General features: G+C 42.7%; 1 protein-coding gene across 2 annotated transcripts in view; it reads left to right on the forward strand.

The window, feature by feature from the left end:
* The window catches only part of cpxm2 (carboxypeptidase X (M14 family), member 2), a 34857-nt gene extending 30947 nt beyond the window's left edge, over positions 1 to 3910 (forward strand). For both annotated transcript variants that reach the window (XM_067429657.1, XM_067429656.1), the window contains exons 14-15: positions 2674 to 2773; positions 3594 to 3910. In XM_067429657.1, the coding sequence (XP_067285758.1) occupies positions 2674 to 2773; positions 3594 to 3835 (342 nt within the window). In that variant the 3' untranslated portion in view covers positions 3836 to 3910. The remainder of the gene's footprint in view (positions 1 to 2673; positions 2774 to 3593) is intronic.
* Positions 3911 to 13818: the final 9908 nt, after the last annotated feature.

The raw sequence follows: 13818 nt of genomic DNA on the forward strand, positions 1-13818 counted from the left end.
TGTTGATGTGTGTGTTCAGGTGTTGAGGTGTGTGTTCAGGTGTTGATGTGTGTGTTCAGGTGTTGAGGTGTGTGTTGAGGTGTGTGTGTGTGTTCAGGTGTTGATGTGTGTGTTCAGGTGTTTAGGTGTTGATGTGTGTGTTCAGGTGTTCAGGTGTTGATGTGTGTGTTCAGGTGTGTATGTGTGTGTTCAGGTGTTGATGTGTGTGTTCAGGTGTTCAGGTGTTGATGTGTGTGTTCAGGTGTTGATGTGTGTGTTCAGGTGTTGATGTGTGTGTTCAGGTGTTTAGGTGTTGATGTGTGTGTTCAGGTGTTGATGTGTGTTCAGGTGTTCAGGTGTTGATGTGTGTGTTCAGGTGTGTATGTGTGTGTTCAGGTGTTGATGTGTGTGTTCAGATGTTCAGGTGTTGATGTGTGTGTTCAGGTGTTCAGGTGTTGAGGTGTGTGTTCAGGTGTTGATGTGTGTGTTCAGGTGTTGATGTGTGTGTTCAGGTGTTTAGGTGTTGATGTGTGTGTTCAGGTGTTCAGGTGTTGATGTGTGTGTTCAGATGTTGATTTGTGTGTTCAGGTGTTCAAGTGTTGAGGTGTGTGTTCAGGTGTTGATGTGTGTGTTCAGGTGTTTAGGTGTTGATGTGTGTGTTCAGGTGTTGATGTGTGTGTTCAGGTGTTCAGGTGTTGAGGTGTGTGTTCAGGTGTTGATGTGTGTGTTCAGGTGTTTAGGTTTTGATGTGTGTGTTCAGGTGTTGATGTGTGTGTTCAGGTGTTTAGGTTTTGATGTGTGTGTTCAGGTGTTGATGTGTGTGTTCAGGTGTTGATGTGTGTGTTCAGGTGTTTAGGTGTTGATGTGTGTGTTCAGGTGTTCAGGTGTTGATGTGTGTGTTCAGGTGTTGAGGTGTGTGTTCAGGTGTTGAGGTGTGTGTTCAGGTGTTGAGGTGTGTGTTCAGGTGTTTAGGTGTTGATGTGTGTGTTCAGATGTTGATTTGTGTGTTCAGGTGTTGAAGTGTTGAGGTGTGTGTTCAGGTGTTGATGTGTGTGTTCAGGTGTTTAGGTGTTGATGTGTGTGTTCAGGTGTTCAGGTGTTGATGTGTGTGTTCAGGTGTTCAGGTGTTGAGGTGTGTGTTCAGGTGTTGATGTGTGTGTTCAGGTGTTTAGGTTTTGATGTGTGTGTTCAGGTGTTGATGTGTGTGTTCAGGTGTTTAGGTTTTGATGTGTGTGTTCAGGTGTTGATGTGTGTGTTCAGGTGTTCAGGTGTTGAGGTGTGTGTTCAGGTGTGTATGTGTGTGTTCAGGTGGTGATGTGTGTGTTCAGGTGTTTAGGTGTTGATGTGTGTGTTCAGGTGTTGAGGTGTGTGTTCAGGTGTTTAGGTGTTGATGTGTGTGTTCAGGTGTTGATGTGTGTGTTCAGGTGTTGATGTGTGTGTTCAGGTGTTCAGGTGTTGATGTGTGTGTTCAGGTGTTGATGTGTGTGTTCAGGTGTTCAGGTGTTGAGGTGTGTGTTCAGGTGTGTATGTGTGTGTTCAGGTGTTGATGTGTGTGTTCAGGTGTTTAGGTGTTGATGTGTGTGTTCAGGTGTTGAGGTGTGTGTTCAGGTGTTTAGGTGTTGATGTGTGTGTTCAGGTGTTGAGGTGTGTGTTCAGGTGTTTAGGTGTTGATGTGTGTGTTCAGGTGTTGATGTGTGTGTTCAGGTGTTGAGGTGTGTGTTCAGGTGTTGATGTGTGTGTTCAGGTGTTGAGGTGTGTGTTCAGGTGTTTAGGTGTTGATGTGTGTGTTCAGGTGTTGATGTGTGTGTGGTCAGGTGTTCAGGTGTTGAGGTGTGTGTTCAGGTGTTGATGTGTGTGTTCAGGTGTTGAGGTGTGTGTTCAGGTGTTTAGGTGTTGATGTGTGTGTTCAGGTGTTCAGGTGTTGATGTGTGTGTTCAGGTGTTGATGTGCGTGTTCAGGTGTTCAGGTGTGTGTTCAGGTGTTTAGGTGTTGATGTGTGTGTTCAGGTGTTGATGTGTGTGTTCAGGTGTTCAGGTGTTGAGGTGTGTGTTCAGGTGTTTAGGTGTTGATGTGTGTGTTCAGGTGTTGATGTGTGTGTTCAGGTGTTCAGGTGTAGAGGTGTGTGTTCAGGTGTTCAGGTGTTGAGGTGTGTGTTTAGGTGTTGATGTGTGTGTTCAGGTGTTGATGTGTGTGTTCAGGTGTTCAGGTGTTGAGGTGTGTGTTCAGGTGTTGATGTGTGTGTTCAGGTGTTCAGGTGTTGAGGTGTGTGTTCAGGTGTTCAGGTGTTGATGTGTGTGTTCAGGTGTTCAGGTGTTGATGTGTGTGTTCAGGTGTTGATGTGTGTGTTCAGGTGTTCAGGTGTTGATGTGTGTGTTCAGGTGTTGAGGTGTGTGTTCAGGTGTTTAGGTGTTGATGTGTGTGTTCAGGTGTTGATGTGTGTGTTCAGGTGTTTAGGTGTTGATGTGTGTGTTCAGGTGTTGATGTGTGTGTTCAGGTGTTTAGGTGTTGATGTGTGTGTTCAGGTGTTTAGGTGTTGATGTGTGTGTTCAGGTGTTCAGGTGTTGATGTGTGTGTTCAGGTGTTCAGGTGTTGATGTGTGTGTTCAGGTGTTGATGTGTGTGTTCAGGGGTTGAGGTGTGTGTTCAGGTGTTTAGGTGTTGATGTGTGTGTTCAGGTGTTGATGTGTGTGTTCAGGTGCATCGTGGGATCAAAGGTGTCGTCAGAGATGTCCAGGGGAAAGGAATCGCTAATGCCATCATCTCTGTGGACGGGATCAATCACGACATCCGCACAGGTAACACACACACACACACACAGACACACAAACACACACACACACTCTCTTTCCCTCACTCACACACACACTCTCTCTCTCACTCAGTCACACTCACACACACACACACACACTCTCTCTCTCACTCACACACACTCTCTCTCTTTCGCGCTCTTTCACTCACTCACTCACACACACACACACACACACACACACACACACACTGTCTCTCACTCACTCTCACTCACACACACACACTCTCTCTCGCTCACACACGCTCTCTCTCTTTCGCGCTCTTTCACTCACTCACACACACACACACACACACTGTCTCTCTCACTCAGTCACACTCACACACACACTGTCTCTCACTCACTCTCACTCACACACACACACTCTCTCTCGCTCACACACGCTCTCTCTCTTTCGCGCTCTTTCACTCACTCACACACTCACACACACACACTCTCTCTCTCACTCAGTCACACTCACACACACACACACACACTCTCTCTCACTCACACACACTCTCTCTCTTTCGCGCTCTTTCACTCACTCACTCACACACACACACACACACACACACACACACACACACACACACTGTCTCTCACTCACTCTCACTCACAAACACACACTCTCTCTCGCTCTCTCACTCAGTCACACTCTCACACACACTCACACACACCGGCCCTAATGAAGGACTGAGCAGACTGAGTCACATTACATTCTGGAATCTGATCCGTCCCGTTCAGTTTGAAGAGCAGCTTCTGCTTTAATCTGTGTAAGAGAAACCAGTGTGTGTGACTGGTGTGCGCTCGTGTCCGGTGTGTGTGCGCAGCGTCCGATGGCGATTACTGGCGGCTGCTGAACCCCGGGGAATACCGCGTGACGGCTCAGGCTCAGGGATTCAGCGCCAGAAGCAGAGTGTGTGCCGTGGGCTACGACATCGGGGCCAGCAGGTGCGACTTCCAGCTCGGACGCTCCAACCTCGCACGCATCAAAGAGATCATGCAGAAGTTCAACAAGCAGCCAATCAGCATGAGGCAGAGGCCGAGACAGCGCCGCCTGCTGGACACATAGAGGAGTGTGTGAGAGAGAGGGAGGGAGAGAGAGAGAGAGAGAGAGAGAGAGAGAGAGAGAGAGAGAGAGAGAGAGAGAGAGAGAGAGAGAGAGAGAGAGAGAGAGAGAGAGAGTGTGAGTGTGTGTGTGTGAGTGAGAGAGAGAGTGTATTGTGTGCAGGATCTGTTCGTCCAGAGATTATTTTATACTGATGTGTATTGTAATTATTTCTGCTCCTCTCAGCTCTTCTCATTATTCTGATCGAGTCGTTATTGAGCATCTGTTCCGACACTGACCGTCATTACACGCTTATAGACTATAATAATAATAATAATAATAATAATAATAATAATAACTCATTCTCAATAACTCTGAAGTAACGCCGAGATCGTCTGAACGGCGGATCTCTAAACTCTCGTCTTTACACCGTCAGTGTTTTCATATTTAAAGTGTTTTGTCGACAATTTCCTGTAATTTCTGAGAATATTCACACAATAAAGAACTGACACTAATATATCTGAGCTTGTGTGTGTGTGTGTGTGTGTGTGTGTGTGTGTGTGTGTGTGTGTGTGTGTGTGTGTGTGTGTGTGCTCTTGATGATCCTCAGTGTTTCCCAGAGGATCTCAGACTGATCTCAGAACAGGTTTATTTCTCACAATTGTGACTTGTTGATGAAATGATTTGTTTATTTTGTTAATATTTTTTAATGTCATCTGTTATTTGTCCAGATGTATATTTACCGTCACAGTGACACGGGCAGTGAGTTTTATTTAACGTTTATTTTATTATTATATATTTCAGTGCATTAGTCCAAGCCAGTTGAAGAGTGTGTGTGACTCTAATCCATCAGTCCAGCAGGTGGAGCCCGTGATCAGGACTTCAGGACACACACACTCACACACACACACACACACACGGAACGGCTCCATTCGTCTCTATTGTAAGAACGTTTGATAACCTTTTATGAAAGCGGGCACAGCCGGACGCGGGTTAGTTTAACACACATGGTTTTTATTTTATTGTATTATTTTTATTTTATTTTATTGAAAACATATATCTCTTAGAAATATAACATTTCCAACAATGTACATATTACGCAAGTAAACTCATTTCGCAGTCATATAAATTGAAAGAACGTAACAAAAGAGAGAGAATAATAATAATAATAATAATAATAATAATAATAATAATAATAATAATAATAATAATGTTACATGAAAGATCTCGTCATATTTCTTTAAAATAACACACACGGTTTAACCCTTCACACACACGCCAGGATGAGCGAACGGTGTGTGTACTGGTTGCCATATCAACACTATAGAGGAAATGGCGCCGAAATTAAAGAGATTTGGAAGATATCAGCGAACAGTTATAACTGATAAATATATTTAACCAAAAGTGCATTTCGTTCTTAAGTTTATTTTTCATCTAAAAAAATCGTTGTTTTTTGTGTTCATCTAAAATAAGACACATCTGATATTATTGTAATCTTAAATCTGTTCTTTAATGTGTCTCTAACAGCAGAAGACGCGTTATAACGCGTTAATCCGCCTTATAGATGTGCTGTTATATTCCGTCTGCGGTTATGTTGAGCAGCAGGAGAGAAGTGATGACTGAGGCTGTGCTCATTACTCTTCTGTGTGTAGCTGGCCGTGTATTTGTTGTCAAACTAAAAAAAATGTATTTTTAATGGTAAAAAAAGGCCATTATTTTATTTCAAACGTAAATAATTGTACTTTATTGACAAAATATTTTAGCTTGTTTAAGATATTTAGCTGATCATATCAGATAACTGTCATGTTACTCCTCCTATGGGGCATGTTGTCACATTTCCATTCTATCGCTACATCCAGAATAAAGTCCACACTCACTGTATTAACATACACACACACATACACACACACACACACACACACACACACTCACACACACACACACACACACACACACACACACACACACACACACACACATACACACACACACACACACACACACACACACACACACACACACACACACACACACACACTCACACACACACACACACACACACACACACACACACACACACACACACACAAACACACACACACTCACTATGGAAGGCCGTTTCAGCATAAAAACGTTCCAGCGTTACTCGTCGTAATTATATTTTTACTAGTAGCCTAACAATTCAATTAAAGAGCTCTGCAATTACACATATCCTTAATGTGCATTTTTACTAGTAATAAATGAATTGTGGAGCTCTCATCGTAATTGTTACTAGTAAGAATTCAATTAAAGAGCTCTATAAATAAAAATGAATAAAAGTCAATGGAGACATATGACTAGTAATAAATGAATTGTAGAGCTCTATAATCATAATTGTTACTAGTAATAATACAATTATAGAGCTCTGACTGTAATTGTAATTGTTACTAATACGACGAGTAACGCTGGAACGTTTTTATGCTGAAACGGCGTCCCATACACTCACTGTATTAACACACACACACACATTGTTTTTGTGAATTGTGGGGACATTCCATAGGCGTAATGGTTTTTATACTGTACAAACCGTATTTTCTATCCCCTTACACTGCCCCTAAACCTACCCATCACACACACACACACACACACACACACACACACACACACACACACACACACACACACACACACACACACACACTGCCCCTATGCCTAAACCTACCCATCACAGGAAACATTCTGCATTTTTACTTTTTCATAAAAACTCCTCCTGTATGATTTATAAGCATTTTGAAAAGTGGGGACATGGGGTAATGTCCTGATATGTCACCATTTTCTGTAATACCTGTGTCATACACATGTTATTATACACATTTTTGTCCTGATATGTCACAAAAACAAGCACACACACACACACACACACACACACACACACACACACACACACACACTCACACACACACTGTATTAATGAAACAAAAGCACATCACTGGACTAGACTTGGGGGAATAACCTCTGACCCCGCTGGATTTACACAAACGCAGAGGGTCAGAAGGGTTACCGCCCGATCTCCGCTGACATTAACCCGTTATCCGCCGCTCCCTGACCGATATATTCAGATATATATATATATATATATACAGGAATGTAGTGGAGGGGGTATATATATATATTCAGGGCTGGACATTAACTGTTGCTCAGCAGTCACCGTGGCTAGTGGTTTTCCAAAGTAACTAGCCACTCAGCATTTTCCAGGGTGTTCTCACAAAAATGCGTATTAATAGTACATAAAGTGCGTATCATATGCACGCGAAAATGAGTTTTGGCGTATACATTCCACGACATTGCACACTCGTACTATTTATACGCATTTATGTGTGATCGGGTTGCTTTTCACTGGCCACAATTTTGCAGTTTGGAAATTACACTGTATATGATTAAGTTGAGTTTGTCATGTGTAAATGACTTGATTTTGAGTTATTTTGCTTGATTTAAACCCTTTCAAACGTCCACCTGCAGATGAGAGAGCTACTCTACGCTAATTGAAGCTCGCTGAAGCTAACCCCTGGGGCAAGAGTAGTTCATCTAATTATTTATTTATTTTACATTGATCCGACTTCATTCCAATCAGTGCTATCTCTGTGATCAATAGTTCAAGCAGATAGACATGCAGACTTTATCAGTTATTCAAATATTGTCGAAATCAATTTGGCATAAAAAAACATGATCCATAATATTAGAACCAGGTGTCGAGAGTGTGTGTGTGCTCATCTGTATGTGTATGATGTGTGTGTGTGTGTGTGTGTGTGTTTGCATTTATGCTCAATTTAGACTTGGGCACTTTTGCAGGAAAATAAGTTAATTTACAACTCAACTCAGAATTAAGACCTGCAAAAACAAAACGTGCCTATGTGTGCGTGTGCGCGTGTGCGTGTGCGTGTGTTTGTGTGTGTGTGTGTGTTCTCCATGGAAAATTTCATTCATTCATCTCAAGAGGCTATAGGCTGGACCCCGATGCTTTTAATAAGAGGTGTTTATTCAAGCGACACAATAGATTCTTTTAAAACTCGAAGATTTCTCTTTTGTCTTTTGAGCGCTCGAGAACAAACGACAACTCGACAGTGCGCGTATCCCGTGCACGCGCCGAACCCGTCTTTCCGCGCTCACTGCCCTTTGAAAGGCTCGCGCGCAGAAAGTGAAGTATATCCGCGACTTGGCAGATGTGTTTCCAATCTGAGCTTGATCTTCAGAAATGTAGCGACGCTTCTGCAACACTGACGAGGAGAACTGATTGCGCGTGCCAGAGCTTCTGCACCCGCCTATCCCGCCTTCACTTACTGCAAGCTGATCGATAAAGAATTGTAATAATAAAATTTTAATTTTGTGATACGACGGTCTTCGCATTTCATTTGACTGTAGGCTGAAATTATATTCAACCCGCCAAAGTGGCTGATGGCAAAACGGTCTCTCTTTGTGAACTGTTCGTGCATGCGAGTGCTGTCGTATGTTTAATATGAACAGTCCTTTTCACCGTCATCACACAGGTATATTCGCCAGAAGACGCGAGTGAGAACTCGCGCGCACTGTGAGAAGGTCTCGTCCCAAAAGCGCGCACTCGTCTCACAGCGCGCACACATCGAGTTCTCTTTCAAATCTTGAGCTTAAGCGGACAAACTCGCACAAAAAGTATGTCAACATGTCCATCTTGATGAGGATCCAAGCAGACATAGTCTGAATATGGCTTAAGATGACTTTATCCAGAAAGATGAGCATATCCCAGCGTTAGCTCTTAAAGGGGCAGTGGCCTTTACTGCTAATACTACTAATAATACTGCTAATGATAGCTTGTGTACGTTTAATAAGGATTAATCTTAAATTTAAACAGTTAAATATGCAGTTATTTTACATTTGATTACTTTATTCAATTTATTTAACCTTTTTTTTTAACAATTTTCTCAATTTTTATTGAAAATAAATGCCTTTCTGATCTGATCTGATATGTGATGGGAAAGGGTAGTAGAGTGAGTGTGTGTGTGTGTGAATCCAATCGATTCTTACCCTACTCTATAGCCATGATAAATAACTCAGAGATTTCTGTAATGTTGTCTGGCCCAATCAATCGTTCAGTAAACGGCACTATGTCCATCTGGACACGGAGCATAATAAACATGCAATTGTTCATTATCATTAGGCTACCTGTGAGACTGATGATTTCTACGGCAGTTAAATAATATTGTCTTTTTATTAGACTATTGGTATTGACTGGTTTGAGGTCTTTTATTGGTGTAGGCAAGGGCTTTGGTCTCAGACACCATAATGCAGGAAATCACATCTACAAAATAACCCATTTTCTGGGGGAGAACCCCAGACCCCACCTATAATATTCACCGGCTGCTACTGGGACCCACAGACTTTAGTTAGCCTCCGACGCCCATGGGGTCACATGACGATGATGTGCTAAAAACTGACGAGATATTGAGATGACAACATTGTCAAAACGATCCCTGCTCACATATCCATCACTTAACCTGAGGACAACTTAATTAGAAGGTATCATATACTGTGCACAAAAACAGTTTTTTTACATTTCACATTTCCAAACTGCAGTCTGCAGTGAATTTCTGCCGTTTCCACCACTGTAGATATAGATAGATATATTCCTGAAGATCGTTAGTTCAGTTTTACAGCTTTACTCAGAGCTTTCTGGAGTCATTGGGGTTTGTTGTTTTTCTGATGCGTTTATATTAAATCCAGACCAAAAAGCCTAATAATTATTAATGTTAATACCAACAGGAGCCCACAGCAGCAGCATCCGCAGAGGTTTAGTTCCTAATGAATAGATAAGAACAGATGATATCTGAGTGACTTTAGGAGATGTCCTCTAGAGCCCGACGCGTCCCGAGCGCATGAGACGACTGACCCTCCACAGGAGGTGTGTGTGTGTGTGTGTGTGTGGTTTATGAGGACACAAATTTGTATAACTACATGGGTATTACGCTGGTATTACACTATAAATGTGGTTTATGAGGACATATCAAATGTCCTCATAATTCAAATGGCCTTAAAAACATACTAAATTATGTTTTTTTGAGAAAGTAAAAATGCAGAATGTTTCCTGTGATGGGTAGGTTTAGGGGCAGTGTGTGTGTGTGTGTGTGTGTGTGTGTGTGTGTGTGATGGGTAGGTTTAGGGGCAGTGTGTGTGTGTGTGTGTGTGTGTGTGTGTGTGTGTGATGGGTAGGTTTAGGGGCAGTGTGTGTGTGTGTGATGGGTAGGTTTAGGGGCAGTGTGTGTGTGTGTGATGGGTAGGTTTAGGGGCAGTGTGTGTGTGTGTGTTGGGTAGGTTTAGGGGCAGTGTGTGTGTGTGTGTGTGTGTGTGTGTGATGGGTAGGTTTAGGGGCAGTGTGTGTGTGTGATGGGTAGGTTTAGGGGCTGTGTGTGTGTGTGTGTGTGTGTGTGTGTGTGTGTGTGTGTGTGTGTGTGTGTGTGTGTGTGTGTGTGTGTGATGGGTAGGTTTAGGGGCTGTGTGTGTGTGTGTGTGTGTGTGTGTGTGTGTGTGTGATGAGTAGGTTTAGGGGCAGTGTAAGGGGATAGAAAATACGGTTTGTACAGTATAAAAACCATTACGCCTATGGAGAGTCCCTGTAAACCACATAGACCAACATGTGTGTGTGTGTGTGTGCGTGTGTGTGCGTGTGTGTGTGTGTGTGTGTGTGTGTGTGTGTGTGTGTGTGTGTGTGTGTGTATTTCAGGTGTGTGTCAGAGAGACAAAGCCTCAGTTGTGCTCAAACAAAGGCATATTTCTGTGTGTCATGTCTCTGCATTAGCCGATAGCTGAGCTAGCGCTCGTGAAGTTAGCCTCTGCTCCGAGACTTCTCTCACTAATTAATTTGATAAACTTATTAATTATGAATCCGATGGTCCAGCTCGCGTTTCTCCGGCTCTTATCCCTGATCTACAGGAGCAGTTACACACACACACACACACACACACACACACACACGCGCACACACACACGCACACACACACACACACACACACACACACACATGTTGGTCTATGTGGTTTACAGGGACATTCCATAGGCGTAATGGTTTTTATACTGTACAAACCGTATTTTCTATCCCCTTACACTGCCCCTAAACCTACCCATCACACACACACACACACACACACACACACACACACACACACACACACACACACACACACACACACGCACGCACACACACACACACACACACACACACACACACACACACACACACACACACACACACACACGCACTCACAGCTCGACTGAAGGTTTCGTAAGTTCTCTCAGACTCATGACCTTTGACCCATTAGAAAAACACAGTCAGTGTGATCAGTGATTGTCCAGCCTTCACACACACACACACACACACACACACACACACACACACACACACACACACACACACACACACACTGAACACACTTTCTGGCATTTCTGCACAGAACTGATCATTTCTGTAACATTATTAATGTCCCTTTGATCAGCAGCGTCCCGATGAATGAAATATTAACCCCTAACCCTTAAAGTTAGTGCATCAATAAACGCGACGTGTAATGATCATGAAGCACACACACACACACACACACACACACACACACACACACACACACACACACACAGCATCTGAAGAACAATACAGACATCATTAAAAGTGTTCTAAAGTTGTCCTTAATTAGTGATAAAGCAGGACAATACAGGTGCTCATCAGAAGGAGAGAGTGTCTAAATCATCGCACAATGCGCGCCGTTGTTCTGACGCGATTCGCTGTTATTGTGTGTAAAGTTTGTGTTTCTGCTTTATCTTCAGAAGCATCCTCATATTCTCCAGCGTCTCGGCGATAGCGGCGCATAAAGGAAGCATAATAATAATAATTGCCCGTGTGCACTGATTGCAGCAATATTAAATCCTGTCGGCGCTTTGTGTGTGAATTCTGCAGATATTGGCTCGGCTCAGTCCTCTTTGTTCGCGTTATTGCGGCGCGGCTGCTATCGCGAGATCTGCCGCTGAAGTGCAGGTCACTGAACGCTTTATTGCTCTTTATTGAGTTCATTCGCTCAGTTTGAGCATCAGCTGTCGAGGCGAGTCTGCTTGAGCCCGTTTGTGATGCTTATCGCCGGCCCGCGGCGCTTTGTGTGTATTTACACCGAAATTAAACATTCTTCATCTCCAAACTAATATCCTCTTTTTTATGCCTGTGCGGCGGCGGAGCGAACAAAAGTCTGAGAAACATTAATTTCTGCGATGAACGAGAATTCAGTGACATCACATTATAGAGAGAGAGAGAGAGAGAGAGAGAGAGAGAGAGAGAGAGAGAGAGAGAGAGAGAGAGAGAGAACATTGTACTGTCAATCAGTCATCTTTATTTCTATCGCTCTACTCCAACGGCGATTGTGTCAGAGCAGCTTCAGTGTTAAACAGGACAATACTGCAGCAGAATTAGATTTGGCTGTACAGTCGTTCTGGAGTAAACAGTGATGTTATCAGCTTATTTTAATTTATCAGAGAGAGACAATGTTGGCAGATCAGGATTAGAGTTTATAGAATTAAATAAGACCTCATTCATTAATGTTATTTGTATATTTATCATAATTTTTAGTGTCCCCAACTGAGCAAGCCAAGCCAAAGGCGACACAGAGGAAAAATTGCACTACCGTTTCTGTCATAAGCACTAGAAAAGGCCGAGTCCTCACTACTACGCTCCTTTCAGACAGAAATGATATCTGTGAGGATTTCCAGTCAGGATTTAGTTGCTCAGTCGGGGACGCTAACATTATGATCCAAGTTATTCACCTAAATATCCAAATAAATTAATTAGCTCGGACAGGTCCGTCCTGTGCACCGACACAGCAGCGAGCGCAGACACAGAGCGGCCAGAGAAACGGAGGAGCGACTGCAGGCTCTGGTGTTTGTGCAAAACTGCGGAAAAAGAGCGGGTGTTGAAACCTGTCACCGAGAAAAGAGTGTGTGTATCCCCCCGGATGCGACGCCGCTGTAGCCTACATGTGAATGCTCTAAAGTGACTTTCTGTTTCTTTGAAAAAAACGTTGGATCTTTTAATCCTGCGGTATTCTACCCGTTATAATGTAGGCTATACTTTCTTTATAGCGTTGTCAATCAGGCACAATTTTATTAAGAAATATAAAATAACTATACCGTAGCCTACAATAGAAGACTTGCAGAATTACAGTAGACCGACAGAATTATGCCAAACATCAAACGCGCTTTATAGCAGGCAGAACAAAACTATTTTTTTGTTATTTAAATTTTTATTTTATTTTTTATTTTAGGTCTATTTTTCTACATTTCATTATTTGTTTTAAATTAATTTATAACACTTTTTTAAAACTGTAGTTTTAAATAATGTTCAACGCATTGTGACCCGCGATTTTAATTCCTGTGTAAATGCATTTATGCCGCTTCAGAGAAGGATTAAACGGTCTGTGTAAATGCACATTTTTGGGATTTTATGCCGCGTCAGAATCAGTTTCTGTGCCGCGTTTGCTGTGTAAAGATGCCTTTATTCTGCTGCAGTATTGTCCTGTTTAACACTGAAGCTGCTCTGACACAATCGCCGTTGAGAAAGCGCTGTATATATAAAGTTGACTTCACAGACAGACGGAGAGAGAGAGAGAGAGAGAGAGAGAGAGAGAGAGAGAGAGAGAGAGAGAGAGAGAGAGAGAGAGAGAGAGAGACTGAGGCAGCGAGTGCATATTGTGAAATTGTTCCTGGATTGAGTTTCAGCTGCTCATGTTTTTCACATTGAGTTCTTCATCAGAATCAGTGACAATCACAGCACACGGTCAGTAAACTAAACTAACCTAAACTAAACTAAACTAAACTAAACTAAACTAAACTAAACTAAACTAAACTAAACTAAACTAACCTAACCTAACCTAAACTAACCTAACCTAAACTAAACTAAACTAAACTAAACTAAACTAAACTAAACTAAACTAACCTAACCTAACCTAACCCTAACAGCAGTCCCTAAC

Source organism: Pseudorasbora parva, chromosome 21 (genome assembly GCF_024679245.1).
Source record: "Pseudorasbora parva isolate DD20220531a chromosome 21, ASM2467924v1, whole genome shotgun sequence".
In the NCBI taxonomy this organism is placed as follows: Eukaryota; Metazoa; Chordata; class Actinopteri; order Cypriniformes; family Gobionidae; genus Pseudorasbora; species Pseudorasbora parva.